Source organism: Petaurus breviceps, unplaced genomic scaffold (genome assembly GCF_028583685.1).
Source record: "Petaurus breviceps papuanus isolate PSGF00001 unplaced genomic scaffold, PetGlider_PUasm1.0 90847, whole genome shotgun sequence".
NCBI classification, from domain to species: domain Eukaryota; kingdom Metazoa; phylum Chordata; class Mammalia; order Diprotodontia; family Petauridae; genus Petaurus; species Petaurus breviceps.
In genome coordinates this window covers 26,435,988-26,452,558 of record NW_027187360.1, presented here as the reverse complement: position 1 = coordinate 26,452,558, position 16,571 = coordinate 26,435,988, and the positions used below count along the sequence as shown (strand labels likewise).

The 16,571-nt window shown below is 47.6% G+C and overlaps 1 protein-coding gene across 1 annotated transcript in view; it reads left to right on the top strand.

Annotated features, from left to right (window-relative positions):
• The first annotated feature begins 3,770 nt into the window (after positions 1-3,770).
• CACNA1B (calcium voltage-gated channel subunit alpha1 B) overlaps positions 3,771-16,571 on the top strand; it is a 251,565-nt gene continuing 238,764 nt past the window's right edge. The window contains exons 1-3 of the mRNA XM_069072690.1: positions 3,771-4,173; positions 5,512-5,617; positions 10,763-10,902. Coding sequence (XP_068928791.1) covers positions 3,899-4,173; positions 5,512-5,617; positions 10,763-10,902 — 521 coding nt within the window. The 5' untranslated portion in view covers positions 3,771-3,898. The remainder of the gene's footprint in view (positions 4,174-5,511; positions 5,618-10,762; positions 10,903-16,571) is intronic.

Genomic DNA, 16,571 nt, shown 5'->3' with positions numbered 1-16,571 from the left:
CAACAGATTGAATATTAGGGTGAGTGTGAATGAAGATAAGATGAATCTCTTGGGTCTTCTTTCCATAAGCAAGGTGCATCTTGCTTAATTTTTGGCATGACCCTGACTCTATGGAGTAATTTGTGATTGATTCCATGAATCCCATGTCATCTGTGGATGATTCACAGTAGATTTCAATAAATATTTGTTGATGGCCTACTATGCACAAGAGACTGTGCTAGGTGCTGGGAATACAAAGACAAAACTGTTCTACTAGAGGGACATGAGATATGCACACCCAAGTATAATGCCAGGGAAACTGAGGCAGAACATAAATCTAACAACTGGGAATATTAGGGAAAGCCTCACAGAGTTGTCCCAAGAACTGAGCCTTGAAGAAAAACGAGGTTTCCAAGAGATGAGGAAACAGCAGTGTATTCCTGTCCTGAGACATGGCTTATATGAATGTACATAAGTAGGAGATGGAAAAGAGAGCTGAAGGACTACACTGGGGTGGTTGTTGTGAAAGCAGAAGGAAAGGAAGGGATGTAGTAATGGTCAGAATTTAACTGGAACATATAGTTTGAGCTAGAAGCAGAATTGTACAAAATAAAGGTGGGATTGTGGAGGGCCTTGAATGCCAGGCACAGATCGCATTTTTTTTTTCCTATAGGAAAAGGGGGGCCATCTGTGTGGAGTTGGAGAACAGACAATTTCCAAAAGAAGGGAAATATAGTCTAATGCCAGAGTTTGGGGAGCAGTTAGTCCTGCCAAACTGCTGCCAGAGACAACTACTGGCTGACAAGATTGTCTCTTTCCTGGTCCTGTTCTGCTCCTGTCTTCACAGATCATGACATCCTTGGTCTACAAAGCCCAAGTTGTGTGGTCTGGAATCACATGGACTTCTGGGTTGACCTTGGATCTCAAGCATTAACCTGGAAGGCTTTTATCTAGGAGCAGAGAGAAACCTCAGAAATCACCATTTTTGCCTTAGACTTTTCTATGTGACCAGTTTGGTATAATGGCGTATCCACCATCAGCAGCTCAGACATCCTTACTTTAAGACCTCTGCCAGATGTTGGGTCATGATCACTGCTTTCCAACATTTGGCAAAGATCAGTGACCACTGTCATCCTGAGTAGAGGCCGTGGGGGCCTCTATGCTTGTCACAGGGCAGGCACTCAGTGCTGGTGGGAATCATAGACTCTTAGAATCTTATAGTTAGAAATGACCTTTAAGGCCCTCATTTTACAGATCAGGAAACAGTTAAGTTGTGCTTTGACCAATATTGAAGGTAGTAAAATATTTGAACTAAAATTCTGTCTCCAAATCCAGTGCTATTTTCACTATATAATATCATAGGCATCTGTCATCACTGGCACTCATGTTGGTGTGAGATAGTCCAGGTTAGAGACTGGCTACAACTGATGAGGTGGGGACAACAGATTAGAAGAGTTCAAGAATAGGAGGTATGAGGGGTATGGTGGCAAGGAAATGTGGCAGCAGCACGGGCTGGATCCCAGATTACTCAGTATGTGGAGCAGAGTCTTAGCTCATCTAAGGTAGGAACAAGAGGGACACAATTATGGAGATGCAAACACTATAGGAACTTGGTCATTAAAATAGAACAGAAGGTCAGATCAGCCAACCTTGGTTATGACCACAGGTTAGCGCAGGCTATGACCATAAAGGTCTGGTCCAGTTTGGACTGGGCTCTACCCACATGCAAAACAGATACTCCTAGCTGCAGACTTATTGTGGACAGAGATAAAGGCTGCAGGCTTGCCTCTGTGAGGGTAGGGGATTGTTTGTCTCTTTTGTCTTTTTATCTCTTCAGCACTTAGCATAGTATCTGGCATGTAGTAAGACCCAATAAATGGTTCATTTATTGAGTTTTCTGTTAATGTGTGTCTGTGTAAATGCACGCCCCTCTCTGATCCTGACTGCTAACTTGACAGATGGGGGAATGGGGAAGGGAAGGAGTTGCTAGCCTTTGAGGATTGAGATGGTTTTGGGGGAGGGATGGGGATTAGCCTTGGGTATTCCAGCCACTGGGAGATTTCACAGTTTCCCAAGAGAAGCCTCTTGTCTGAGCCAACAACACCTTTCTAATTAGCCCTTATGAGAAGAAAACATCTCACCTCCCTCAGGGAGCAGGGCACATTGGGATCTCCAAGCACCAGCCAACCTCTTCCTGCTCAAACCTAGGAGCTTTGGCTCCATTCTGTGGATAGGGAGACCAAGTGTCTGGAGTAAGGATGAAATTCAGTGGGAATACGGGTTTTTGGCCCCTTGGCTTCTTGTATCCCATAAAACCAGTGACGCACAATTCAGAAGGAACCCTCAGGCAATCTCTTCCTGGCCCCAAATAGGCAACCTTTTGCAGTTTTTCCTACCCAATCCTGTCTAAATCTCTGTGCCCTGCCTAATGTATTTCCCTCTTTGTATCTACTAGGTCTTTGTGTTGAGATATGTGACCCATATCTAAGCCTCTTTCCTGGACGACAAAAAAAAAAAAAAAAAGAATCCTTCCTCAAGGTAGGGGTGGTTGTCCTTCGGTCATCTCTGAACCCCTCCTCCTTGCGTCCCCTCCTGCCCTGAGGCTGCCCCCAGAAGCTGAAGGGAAGATGTGGGAGGGCACATTCATAGAGGAGAGGGGACAGTCAGACTATTGTTTTAATGGTTATGATGCCTTCACTTTCAGACTCCCCCCTCCCCCTATCCCAATCCAGTTAATCTACCTCTAAATCTAGTAGATCACCTGAACCTTCCTTTTCTCATCTGAGGAAAGCGACAAGGGAGCAGAAGCTAGGATTTGGCATTATGTAGGAGTCGTCAAAAGGGAAAAAAATCCAGGCCCCCCCCCCCCCCCCCCCCAGATACTTCACCCTCTCCCAACCATGAAGAATCAAAGTTTATCATCGGTCTTTTCTCTTCTAATCAGCCATGGTTTTCATTTCTCCTTCCATCCATCTGTTCCCGTGCGCCTCCCTCTACTGCGAGGCTTCTCAACTGTCTTGTCGAACTGGGAATCAGGGGTACGTACGTAGGTCCAGCAGCTGCCCATGGTGTAGTCCGCTAGAGGTGAACAGGTTTGTTCCTTCACCTGACTTTTCTGTAAGTCCACTGGCTTCTCCCTCTCCTCCTCTTCACACTACCCGAGCTAGGAATCCTCTGCTTTTGACCAGTGAGTGTTGGTTTCGCTATAACTCACGTCCAGCAGGGGCTTTGGGGTCCAAGGAAACCTGGTGGTGAGATTCAGTAAGGGACTTTCTGGGTCCAGCACTGCTGCAGTGAACCAAGGTCCATCAGCACCGGACAGCGCCTTAGGGGTTGGTTTACGGTTTGGCTGGAGTAGGTTGAAGTGGCGGCGAGGTTTCCGGGGACTGGGGCGGGGCGGGGCTGGACTGCCCGCGGGCTGGGAGTTGCAGGGAGGGGGCGGGCACAGGCGGGGAATTTGGGCTAGGAGGGGCTGGCTCTCAGATTGGCTGGCTGTAGTCACGTGGACGCACCCTTATAGGGTCCAGATCTCCGTGGCCGGGGACTCGGAGCTCGGACGGAGCCGCTGGCAGAGCGCGCACCTGCCGCCCCCGCCCTGCCCTACCCTAGCTCCTGCTCCTGTTACTGCCACCTCTCCCAGGCCTGAAACAAGGGGCCCGGAGACACAGAGATAAGGAAGAAAAGAGAGTACCGGGGACTCTCTTGGGGTGCCTCAGGAACCTCCGTGTCCTCTGCGCCCTGGGATCCGTCGGGGCCAGCGCCGGTTGACTGTCAGTGCGCGCCGGGCCCGAGGAGAGCCGGGAGGAGCCGGCCTGGGGGGGATGCGCCCTGGTCCCCCGGCGGCCGGCACCGGGCACCGGGCTCCGGGCAGCACAGCGCTAAGACAGGCAGCAGCAGTGAAAGCAGGCGGCCAGGAATCATGGTCCGTTTCGGGGACGAGCTGCCCGGGCGCTATGGAGGAGCGGGCCCGGCGGGCGGCGGCCGGGGTGGCGGTGGGGCCGGGGCCGGGCCCGGGGGCCTGCAGCCGGGCCAGCGTGTGCTCTACAAACAGTCCATCGCTCAGCGGGCCCGGACCATGGCCCTGTACAACCCCATCCCCGTCAAGCAAAACTGCTTCACCGTCAACCGTTCACTCTTCATCTTCAGCGAGGACAACGTCGTCCGCAGATACGCCAAGCGCGTCACAGAATGGCCATATCCTGCTTGCCTGCCTGTGGGGTCGGGGGCTTGAAGTGTGTGTGTGTGGGTCCAGTCTGGGGTTGAAGGAGGCCTGGTTAGGGGTAGAGGACTGGGCGGGGCTGGGGCTGGGCAAACTGAGGGACCTGCACGGCCAGGAGGCCTTCTGGAAGGTCTGGGGAAGCCGAGGAATATGGACTGCGGGGCTGTGGCCGGGTGGGGCTGCAGGGGGGAGGAGGGTGGCTTCCTAGGGGTGGAGGACCTGTCTGGCTGAGGGCGATCTGGGATAGAGAAGAGGGAGGTCTTCCTGGACAGTCCTGAGGAGCCTTGGGAAATCTGGTGGAGTGGGGGTGGGGGGCAGGAGTAAAACCTTGGGTGCTCGGACGTCTCGGTCAGAGCTAGGTATCTTTGCGCGCACATAGACACAGACACTCCCGACCGAGGACTCAGGGCGGCACAGACGCAGAGCGGGAGGGAGAGCTGCATAGAGAGCCTGGAGGACACCTGAGGGTGAATGGTGCGTGTGTCCATATGAATGTGTGTTTCTGTGCCTGGGCTTGTGTGTTCATGTGTATATGTAACATGTGCGTATGTAAACGCACGTTTTCCCGCTACATGTGTGTCTGTATACATGTGTGGGTGCACACGCGTAGGGTTCCCCCTCCTTACCTGCCCCCAGACCCTGGGGTGGGCAACTCCTGCTGCCATGGCTTCGGAGGCCATGCAAGGAAGGAGGGCGTCGGCTAGGATGACTCTGGGTGCCGCTGTCCGAGGTGCTGAGCTCTCCCCTGGCCATCTCTGGACCGAGGCCCCGCCCTCTCCCTCTCCCTTTCCCTCAACCCGGTGGGCTAATCAGCTAGGCTTTTTGGAGGGGTTTCTGAGACCAGTCTTGGCAGGGAGGCTTGCACCTGGTTCTCTTCCGTGCTCTGCCCTCAGCAGGACCAGCATGAGGAGCAGTCATAGAGTAAGCTCCCAGCCCTTTCACGAGTCCGAGTTGGAGCCTCACAGGTCAGTTAGGGTTAGAAAACTAATACAAACCTTTCAAGGATGGAAGTAGAATCATTCTTATGATTGAGATACCAGTCTGAGGGCTGTTTTATTTTTGACCAAGGTCTGGTCTGCCTCACCATCGGGGAGGTTATGATGCTGAGGGTGTTCTGTGTCTCCTGTTTATGGGAAGGAGAGGGAAGGAAGTATAGCCTCAGCTTCTGGGAACACTGTTGTACTCCCGGAGGAGGTTTCTAAACTTCTGGGGCAGGAGGTGTCCAGTCCTCTCGCTTCAGTTACCCAGTACCCCCCACTTGACTGCTGCTGTCACTGTTTCTCCATTCTTTCCTTAACGTCTCCCTTGCTCACTCCTTTTGAGTACATGATCCTAGCCACTATCATTGCCAATTGTATCGTCTTAGCTCTGGAGCAACACCTTCCTGATGGAGACAAGACTCCCATGTCTGAGAGGCTGGTGAGTGGCCTGGGAGCTGGAACTAACCTGTCCTTGGGAGGGGTGAGGATAGAGATCATAGAACCAGAGCCTCAGAGAGAGTCTGGGGGAGCAAGGGAGGAAGACAAGGACATGATCTCATCAAGAACCTGACAGACCACCTTGGAGGACTGAATTCAAGAAAGGTCTTGGAAAAGATAAATGTGGGGTGGGGTGGAGTGGATGAGGGTGTCACCTTCTAGCAAAGATAGAAAGGCAGACAAATAAAAGCAGATCATATTAACTTTGTAACCTCAATGCCTAGTCCAGACCTGATTTGTACTAGAGCCTAGGGCTGCAGCCAGGGACCTGTGGATGATAGAGGATTATTTCATAAGGAATAGACTCTGGGCTCTGCTCAACCTGCCCAGGATGCTCCTGACTCTAATCAGGTATTTTCTGTCTAAATGTCCCCTTCTAACTACAAATTTTTGTCTCTGACCTTAGTCCTCTAGCTCTTCCCTCCGGCCATTTCCACTTTGGGGTCTTTTCACAAATACAGTCATTTTCTAATATCCATAACTGGTTTGTTTTAACTCAGTCTTGGCTTTTTAGGAAGGCTTTATTCATCAGGGATCCCACATTCCCAGGAAGTACATGTATCATGAGAGAGGCTAATTAGCTAAAAATAAATGTACATTTTGGGGGTCCATGTCACCCCTGCTCTTCCATAGGAGTCTTGGAGCTAGAGCATGAGCTCAGAAGCCATTGGTTTCACTGGGCAGTGTCTCTTGAGTTACTGAATAGGATGCTTAAAATTTTTTTTTAATTAATTAATTTTAAATTTTCAACATTCATTTCCACAAGATTTTTAATCCCACATTTTCTCCCCATCTCTCCCTTCCCCCCAACCCAAGATGGCATGCATTTTGATTACCCCTTCCCCTACTCTTCCCTCCCTTCTATCACCACCCCCATCCCCTTCCTGTTTACTTTCTTGTAGGGCGAGATAGTTTCCTGAATAGGATCTTGCTCCCCTAGAGATACCAGTAGCTCTTTATCCTTTGCTTCTCCAGTCACTGGTAGAAAGTGGTAGGGAGAGCCCATTCATACATTCAGGGAGATTAGGATCCTGTGTCCTAAGTTGAATTTATCAAATCAAAACCTTCATTAAACATCTGTGTATTCAACTCTGTGCTGAGAGCTGTGGAGGAGACAGGAAAGCAGACCTAGGTCCTACTCCCTCAGATAGCTCATAGCATGGGGGAAATCTGGAAGGGAGTAGAGGCCGATCCCTATCCTGAAGGAGTTCATTATCTATGGGAGGTGAGGTACACACACAAAATGGTAAAATATTTAATACTACTAGGTAGTAAGATTAAATGTGAGACTGCACAGCTCAGTGAGTACACACATTGTATGACAGAGTGGTCAGGGAAGTTTTCAGGAGGTCCTTGGACTGAATCTTGAAAGATGGACAGGTTTTGGAAATCAGAGAATAGTGTAAGAGCCTTCTTGAGGTGAGGCAGTCTTGGAGAGAGGATTCAAGAGATATGAATGAGTATGGCCTTGTGTGGAGGACAGGGAAGACATTGGCCTGATGTGCTTATGTAGGAGGTGGAGATGAAAATGTACTCTGGAGACTAGAACAAATGAAGACCAGAAAGGTGGGAGAAGGATTCTTGAAGCCAGTCTGAGGCTAACCTGGAAATGAGTGTTGTGTATCTTTTCTGGAGCTGACTTTGAGCTTCTTTAATTTTCTGGAATTATGTCTCTCTGAGGGCAATTCAGACACTTGAGGGAATGAGACAGAGTAATTCACACCCTGTCCCATGGTGTATGAATCAGTTTCCTGGCCCATCAGTGGGATCCACAGCCAGGGTGAGTAAATGGGGATTTCAGGTGTTATCACCTTGGCTCTCTTTGACTCAGTCTTGGAGTCTTTTCTGGAAGAAGTGGGTTGCATTGGGCAGGGTAGCAATAGCTTTGAGAGAGAGGACACCTTTAAACATGAAATATTTCCCTACCCCAGGCTTTATAGCCTACCTGAGCTAACCAGAATGTCCCATTCTGTCCCACTCTCTTTCCTTGTCCTATAGAGTCTTTGAGTTTGAGTCCCTAGGACAGGTGTTCCCAAGATGCCTAACATGAGAACCTGTCCCTGCTCAGTTGTTCCCATGGTCACTTCTCTTCACTAGCTAATGGGTTTTCTTCTTCCTCTGACCACAGACACTCAGAACTCATGTCTCTAAGCTGCCCATTAAATCCTTCCTGACAAAACAGTTATTCCTGGCACAACCTATACCTCCAGGTGGTGTTCAGGGCCTGGAAACAGAATTTTTCTCTGCCCTGTCTTGTGGTAAATGGGGTCCTGGTCAGTGTTCATAGGCCAGGGATTATACATAGTTGGGAATTCATTTGGGAGTATGCAGTATATCTATATTTAAGCAATAGTTGCCAATAATTTTTTTAAAAGCAAGATCCAGGGCCTGATGAAGTTAAGGACCCCTTCCTAAAATCTATGGCCAACAGTGACCTTTGCTGAACTATAAAATATCTTTGGTCATTCCCAACCTCTTTTTTCATGCCCCTCCCTTCTTCCAATATGATCCTACATCACCCTTATTTTCTGCAGTTAAAGTTTCTCTAAAACAGAGATAGGTAGGTAACTGTTTGTGGTTAAAGCTTATGGTGTGCCATGCCCTTAGGAATTTGGACAGTGTCTGTACTATTCAGATTGGCCTTTCCTTATTCACTAACTGACCAATATTGAGACTCCTGGCCATGTGTGCCTAGGTCTGTGTTCTATGCTATTGGGAATCCAAGAAGAATTCCTGGTCCCTTGTCCTTAAGGAGATCAACCTGTTTAGGGAGTCAGAATGTGGATATAAGGAATAAAGACTGTATAGGATAGAATGGGACCACATGCCTAGTTGTCTAGCTCAGACTCCAAATGCTAGAGGAGTTCAGAGAAAAGGGAGATCAGTGAATCCTGGGGTGTTCAGGGATGACTTCATAGTGGACGGTAGGACTTTAGACCTTGAAGGATTGATAGGTTCTCATTAGGAAAAGAGTACAGATGTGAAGGAATGAATGAATCCTGTATGTTAGAGACAGTGAAAAGATGGATTTTGTGGACATATAGAGCACATGGAGTAGGATGGTTCAAGATAAGACCAGAAAGATTGTCTGGAGGTACCTTATGGAGGACCTTGAATGCCTTGGAGGGTAGACCTAGGAGCAGTGGATGAAAGTTCCAGGGAAGGAGACTTTGCTTTGATGAAATTAAAAATCTTCCCAATTAAAGGAACTGTCCAGACATGGAATGGGCTGTCTCAGGAAACATCACATTCTTTATCACGAGAACTCTTTAAACAGAGCCTCATATGACCACTTGTCAGGGATGTGGCAGAGGGAATTTTAGCTGAGGGTTAGGTTGGATTAGATGGCCTCTTAGTTCCCTTCTACCTGCTTAGTGTGGCAGCTTATGAAGGATGAATGAATCATCGTGAGGGAAAAATAAGCCAGAGAGACCAGTGAAGAGGTTTTTGTTGTTGTTTTACAGTAGTTCAGGCAAGGTGACAAGGGCCCCATGAGAGCAGATGCTGTAGGAAGGAAGAACAGGGAGCAACCAGGATATTCTTCTCATTCTAATTCTCATGAGGTTTTTTTTTAAGGAAGGAAGAAAAGGAGGAAACAAGCATTTATTAAGCACCTAAAGTGTGCCAAATGCTTTTGCAAACATCTCCCTTGATCCTTATAGCAGCCCTGAGAAGTAGGCACTGTTATCTCCATTTTACAGTTGAAGAAACTGAGGCAGAGGTTTGTTCCTTTCCTCCCTCAGGGTGACACAGCTAGTAAATATGGAGGTCAGAGTTTAATCAAGACTCCAGGTACAGCACTCTATCCACCACATCACCAGCTTCCTCAGAGGAGGTAAATTGTTATTTCATAGGGGAGACAATATTGTAGGTAGCAGTATATAGTAATTGTCTGATGCCTCCAGTACTTGCAGCCCTTTCCCATCTCCAAGAATGTCCTCCCTACCACACCTGTCCTCCAGGTTCATCTCATGGGCCGTTGCCTCCATAAATCACAGAATCTTAGAGCCAGAAGGGACCCCAGGAGTCCAACCTATGCCTGAACAAAAGTTCTCTCTACAACCTCTGCAAGAAATAGCCATCCTGCCCCCATTCTCTGCTGTAAGACTTCCAGTGATAAGGCCTGGACTTCATGAGCTAGAGTTCTACTCCTGATAGACAATTCCACATTCCCCAGTTCCTCCCAAAGAAGGGACCTCTCTTCTGTAACACTATGTTCTTAATATTCTCCTGGCCCATATATGTATTATGTCCTTCTATGTCATATCTAACCTCTTCTACTAAACTGGAAATTCCATGACAATAATGGTCAGGTCTCATTTACTGCCTCAATCCCATCTCAAAACCAAGGGCCTGAGCACACAAAGAATCAGTCATTGAACTTGGTGGATAAAGGACCATGAGAGATTAGGGAGAGAGAAGAGTCAAAGATAACTCCCAGGTTTTGAGCCTGGAAGATGGAAAGGATGGTGATACTATCACCCAAAAATAAGGAAAATTGGAGGAGAGGTGCAGTTTTAGTGTGAGAAATGATGCTTTCTGTCTTAAAAAACAGGTCTGGTGTCATTCAGACATCTAGACAGAGATGGTTAACAGAAGATACAGGATCAGAGCTTTGGAGAGAGGGTGGCTTTTCTATTTTAGGGGGAAGAGGATCAGAAACCCCAAGTCCTAGTCCATACTGCTGCTATACTTCCACTGTCTGGGTCATCCACAACACGAATGGACTGAATTTGATTCTCTTTGTATCCTCCATGAGTGACTTTTCCCTGATTTGGAGTTAGGGCTTGAGATAGCCCATATGATTCATTCTCCTAGAAGTGAGGACTGTAACCATAGGATGACCCAGTGAGAGAACTGAGTGAGAGTGAGAGTGGAGTCTCATACTTAGGGAGTGGGAGGAGAACTAGTCCCAGGGGTAGGGTGAGAAGTTTTCCCTAGCCAGAGAGCAAGCTTCCCAGGACTTAGGGTTCCTTGTCTGACTGCCCCACAACCTTGCTCAGTTCAGTTGGCCCCTGGGGAGTCAGTGTGAGGCTGGCATCTCTGGACCTGGCTGAGAGTGACTTGTCCTGTTTCTTCCCTGCAGGATGACACTGAGCCCTATTTCATCGGAATATTTTGTTTTGAGGCTGGGATCAAAATCATCGCCTTGGGCTTCGTTTTCCACAAGGGCTCATACCTGAGGAATGGCTGGAATGTGATGGATTTCGTGGTAGTCCTCACAGGGTAGGTGACTGTAACAGGGTCAGCCTCATGGCCCGGAAGTTCTTGCCTTGGGGGAGTAGCCATCAAGGCTGTCTGTGCTGTGAAGCAGTTTTGGAGGAGACAAGGCTGGCCAGGGGTGGGCTGTCAAGGAGGGGGATGTGTCCCGCTCGGAGAGTACCTTTCTCTCAATAACAACACTACCTCATCTAAGCCATTTCACCCTGCTTCCCAATCCTCCTTCCATTTCCCCCACAAGAAAGTTAATCGACCAAACCTAAGACATTTCCTTCCTGCCTCATTCTTGGATATAGGTTCACCTCATTTAATTCCTTGCACATGTTCCTGAAGAGTGGTATAAACTGAATCTTTCCAAATAAAATCCCATTTGAAGTGCACTAGTACAAGAAGAAGGGGGTTTGTTTGAAGGACCTCTGTCACCCTTTAGTAATGCGAACAGTCAAGTTGTAGTAGAAATAGTAATAATAAAATTAATAATAATAATAATAACATTTATATATTACTTTAAAGTTCCTGAAACACTAAACATAGGATACTCATTTGATCCTTATAATAACTCTGGAGGGTAGGGACTATTATTATCACCATTTTGCAGAGGAAGAAACTGAGGCAAACAGAGGTTTAAACAGGGTCACATGATTAATGAGCATCTGAGGCAGAAGTTGAACTCAGATCTTTCTGACTGTGCTCAGTGCCTAGAAAAAGAAAGGCAAAAAACCAACTAACCAGCCTGCCCTTAGGGAGCTCACATTCTAATGAAGGGGAAACATTCAAAGGAGTATGCACAAACAAGCCATATACAGGAAAAATTGGCGGCGATCTCAGAGAGAAGGCTCTGGCATTAAGGGAGACCAGAAAGGCTTCTTTCAAAAGGTAGAGGTTTAGCTGACATGTTGAAGGAAGCCAGGAAAACCAGAAGGCATTAATGTGGAGGGGGATCATTCCAGGTGTGAGGGACAGCCATTGAGAACACACAGAGTCAGGTCTCCTGGGGGGGACAACAAGCAGACGGATGAATACAAAGGGAGTTGGAAGGTGTAACACGTCTGGAAAGGTAGAAAGGGGACAAATAGGAAGGGTCCCTTCAGGGTAATCATCTCCTGAGTCACCTTCTGTGTAAATCAGACATTTATTCCTTATATTTGCTGAAAGTGAGGGGTTCCTATGGTAATGGTATATAGCGGAGTGAAGGTGACAAGGGGATATCAGTGGGTCTGCCTTTGAATAGACACAAGTCTCTCGTTAGGGAATAAATCCAAGCCACTCAGTGTGAATATTCAGAAACATCTGTTGTGTGATTTGAGCTACCAACACATAGAACTCTCTGGGAGGAGGCAGGTTAGCCAACCCTGTGGAATGGGAACACAACCCTTGCCTGGGCATCAGGAAACCTGGGTTCTATACTTTACTCTGCCACTGGTTTATTGAATATTAATAGTAGGATGCCTCCCCTCTGGGCCTCAGTTTCCTCATCTGTCAAATGGGATCAGAGGTGCTATGGGTGCATTGACAGGGCTTCTGTGGACTTGGCTGTGATCTATGAACAGAGGAGGAGCATCAGATTGCTCAGGGAGTCTGTGATTTGAGGCTATGAATATTTGGGCCACCAGGACTTATGTTTGCTCTGGGGCTCATGCCTATCCATGGAACATGGTACCCATTTCCAAATTTGGGTGGTCACTATGGATGTCAGGTTGGCACCTCCAGCCCTTGGAGGCCTTAGACCTGTCCAGTGTGACCTAAGGTGCAGGTCTACATGCAGAGCCAAGCAAGAGAGACTATGAGAGCACCTCTTCTGGGGCCTAGGCAGCTGGGAGGCATAGTGGGGATGGAGTGCTGGACCCAGAGTCAGAAAGTCCTGAGTTCAGATGTGACTTCAGGCACTTACTGTCATGTGACCTTGGAAAAGTTACTTAGTTTCTCCCTGCCTCAGTTTCCTCAGCTGTAAAATGGAGATAATAATAGTGTCTCAAAGGGGCATTGTGAGAATCAAATGAGATAATAAATATTAAAATATATATAAATATATTAAATATATATAAATATAAAGTGAGATAATAAATATAAAAATAATAAATAAATAAATGAGATAATATTTGTAAAACACTCAGCACAGCACCTGGCATATGATGGTGCTTAATAAATACTTATTCTTTCTATTCCTTCTCCTTCCTCCCTCCCCAGGTAGATAATTAAGATGGGCTTGTATATAAGCAGAGGAGCCCTGAGCCCAAATTTTGGGGCTAATGTGAGCATTGCAATGGGGACACAGAATCATGGCCTCTCAGAGCTGGAAAGGAGCTTGGACATCATTTAGTCTAATTTCTGTCTGTACATATCTCTTTCCCAACCCTGATAATGGAGAACCTAACCATTGCTCCTAGTTCTTCCTTGGGAGCCGAGTAGAACTTATCGAATCCATCCTCCTCACTGTTGTCTTTCCAGGACCTGAATATGACCATGTCCCACTAAATCTTAACCTTAGTTCATTAAGTGGGGGCTCCTACACCATGGTGTTTGCTTCCTTCATAATCCTGATTGCCGTCCTCCGAACACATTCCAGTGGCCAGCATCCTTCCTCAGCTGGGGCCCCAGAACTGAACCCAATGCCCCAGATGGGATGTGAGCCCGGCAGAAGACAGCAGGGCTATCATTTCCCTTCCTCTTGGAATAGTAGGCTTCTCTTATTTAAACCTAGGATCATATTGCTTATTTTTTGGGTGGGAGTGGGGTGCCATGTCACACTGGTGACTTATATTGAGCTTGTTGTTCAGTTGTGTCCATCTCTTCGTGACCCCTTTTGGGGTTTTCTTTGCAAAGATGCTGGAGTGGTTTGTCATTTTCTTCTCCAGCTCATTTTACAGATGGAGAAACTGAGGCAGAGTTAAGTGATATGTCCAAGGTCATACAGCTAGCAAGTGTCTGAGACCAGGTATGATTAGGCCTAACCCTCTATCCATTGCATTACCTAGCAGCCCCTATATTGAGCTTGTGGTCCAGATCTTTTTCATATAAACCCTCTTCCCCTATGCTGTATTTTCACAGTGGACTCTTTGTAACCTATTATGTATCCCTATTGCCCTATGTCTTATTGGATCTGGCCTTTCTGTTCACTTCTTTGAGTATGGCGATTACCAAACAACACCTACCAGCAACAAGGGTTTATTAAGTGTCTTCTGGGGCATCCTGGCTGGGGAGGCAGCATCACCAGTCTGGGGGCCCTGGGCTTAGGCGTCACACCGTGGGCCTGGGTCTGCCCAGACAGTGGGCCTCTTCTCTTTGGCCACATTCTCTGGATGGTGTTCAATGGGGCTGCATTCTCTAAGGAGGCTGGTTCTTGCAGAATGATTCTGTTCCACTTGGCAGGGCCTGGATGTCTGCATGTCACTGCCGGATTCCTGTGCTTGCAGGGGCGTTGTGTGTCTGTCTTGCGTTGGCAGGGGATCCATCCATGTTTCAAGGTTCCTCCCCTCGGCACCGACTCAGCTTTTAGGTAGATCCGTTCCTGGCCTCTCTATGAACCACTGGCTCAGGGATGGCTTTCTGCCTTGGTTTGCTAATCCTGCAGTTCCGTTGCCAGGAAGCTAAAAAGGATTCTTTATCACCCATGAAGCAGGGAAAACATGTGCTGGGGATTTCAAGAGGTACTGGAATGAAATCAGGATTAATAATGAAATAATAAGATTCCCATTGTCATTCATGATAAGCCCCCTGGTTAGAGTTTTCCTAACCACTGGGAAAGGAGGCAATGAAGCTTTAAAACCAGGGATGTCCCTTTATGTAAATGAATGTAAGAAAAGTGGCAGCGTTTCATTCACAGCCCTTTCAGGGTTCTGTGGGACATGGCCTGCGGTTTTAGTCTAGTGTTTCTAATGGTTTCAATGAGTTGTTGTCCCCTGGATATGTTCCATGGGTTCAGTGAGAGATACTGTCTGTAGGACATTTCCAGTGGTTTACATGGTCATGGCCATGGTCGATGGCCATCGGAGAGTGGGGGATGGAAGGAGTAGGGAAAAGAGGGAGAGAGACAGTCCTCGGAATTGTTTTCTGAATATTCAGTGGGTCGTGGTCTGGAGCTATGTTCAGTGGGTTCAGTGGGATGCTACCCATGGGGAACGCTGGAGATTCTGGGCTTGAGGACTTCTGAACTGAAGAGTGGTGGTAAAGGTTTGCCACAAAACCAGTGTGACCACAACTGAAGAGCCACACGGCCTTGCTCCATGGGGCAGAGATATCACAGGTAAGCAAAGTTATCTGAGTGATGGTTTTCTATAAACACCTTGGGGAGCCAATTGCTTGTAAAGTTATACATTTTTATTTTGTGTGATTATATAGGGATTGCACATTGGGTTTACCCTCAGGGTAAGACAAGAGGGGGCAGGGAATGGGGTGGAACAGAAATGACTTGAGCCTCAGGGTGTTGCCTCTCTGTTCTCAAGCTACTCCCCAGTGTTGGTGTCCCAAAGCGGCTCTCTTATCTCAGCGAGCACCTCGGTTTTCCCTTCTGTGAGAAGAAGGAAGAGGTCCCTATGCCGGGCTGGACTGTCTTGTTTGGAGACCCTGGCCAGAGCCCAATGGGCCCTGTGAGAGCACAGGGATATGGAGTTTAGATAGGACATAGTCCCTGTCCTCCTTCTTGAGTGAAGGAGGAGAGCATAGAGGAGATAGAGTTTCAGAATAGGCAGGGCCTAAGTTTCTGGAGTCCCAATATTTTCTTCAAGCCCAGGGAAGAGTGATTAGAAATGAGTCCAGGCTTTCCATTCTAGGATATTTCTTTTGGAGAGTCATCTCAACTCAGAAACATGTTAGCCTGCAGTCATGATGGTGCTGTGCAGTCTGGGACACATGTTCTGTGAATATAGCAGGAAGATACCAGAAATCCCTCTTCCTTTCTAGGACCCTTACCATTTCACCCTCCTCCTCACCCCTCAGTCAGCGAAAGAGCTTCTGATTTCTTCCCCAAGAAGATGGGGGCCAAGCCTATTACATTGTAGACATCCATCCTGTGGACCAATTGCACCATTTCTCACTGCTGCTCTCTCCTCTTTGTTTCAGTTCTGAGGGTCATTGTTCATCCCAAGGGGGTGGGAGCTGGACTGTTTTGGAGACAGATTGCATTTAGCCATGAGTAACTCTCATGAAGTCTAGTCTTGGCAAGTAAAGATGAAGGCAGGACCCTGAGGCCCTCCTGCATCCCCAGTGAATTCCTCCCTCATAGTAGCATTGGGGTATTTCCAAGTCCCTTAGTCCCTGCCATACAGAAGTGTCCTAAGGCCTGTCTTTTCTTTAAGGAATCTTATACTACAAGGTTTGAAGTCTGTCCCTGAGGCTCCTCTCATCTTCCCTTGGCTTGGGCCTTGGCATTTCCAGTTACCACTCTGGGCTCTGCAACCTTCTTGACTACAGATTGGCACCATTTACTCTTGTTCTCTTCCTGGTCACTTTGAAATGATGTTGTTTGACTTGATGGCTTAGAATTTCTGTACGGGATGAAAGTATAGATGGCATGCTTGCCAGGTATGCCAATGACCCAAAACTGGGAGGGAGAGCTAATGAAAGGGATGGAAGAGTCTAGATCCCAAAGTATCCTAACAGGCTTAGCATTTGGCTGAATCCAAATGGGATCCTGAGGAGTTAGACATTGAAAGGACTCAACAACAATAATAACTTAG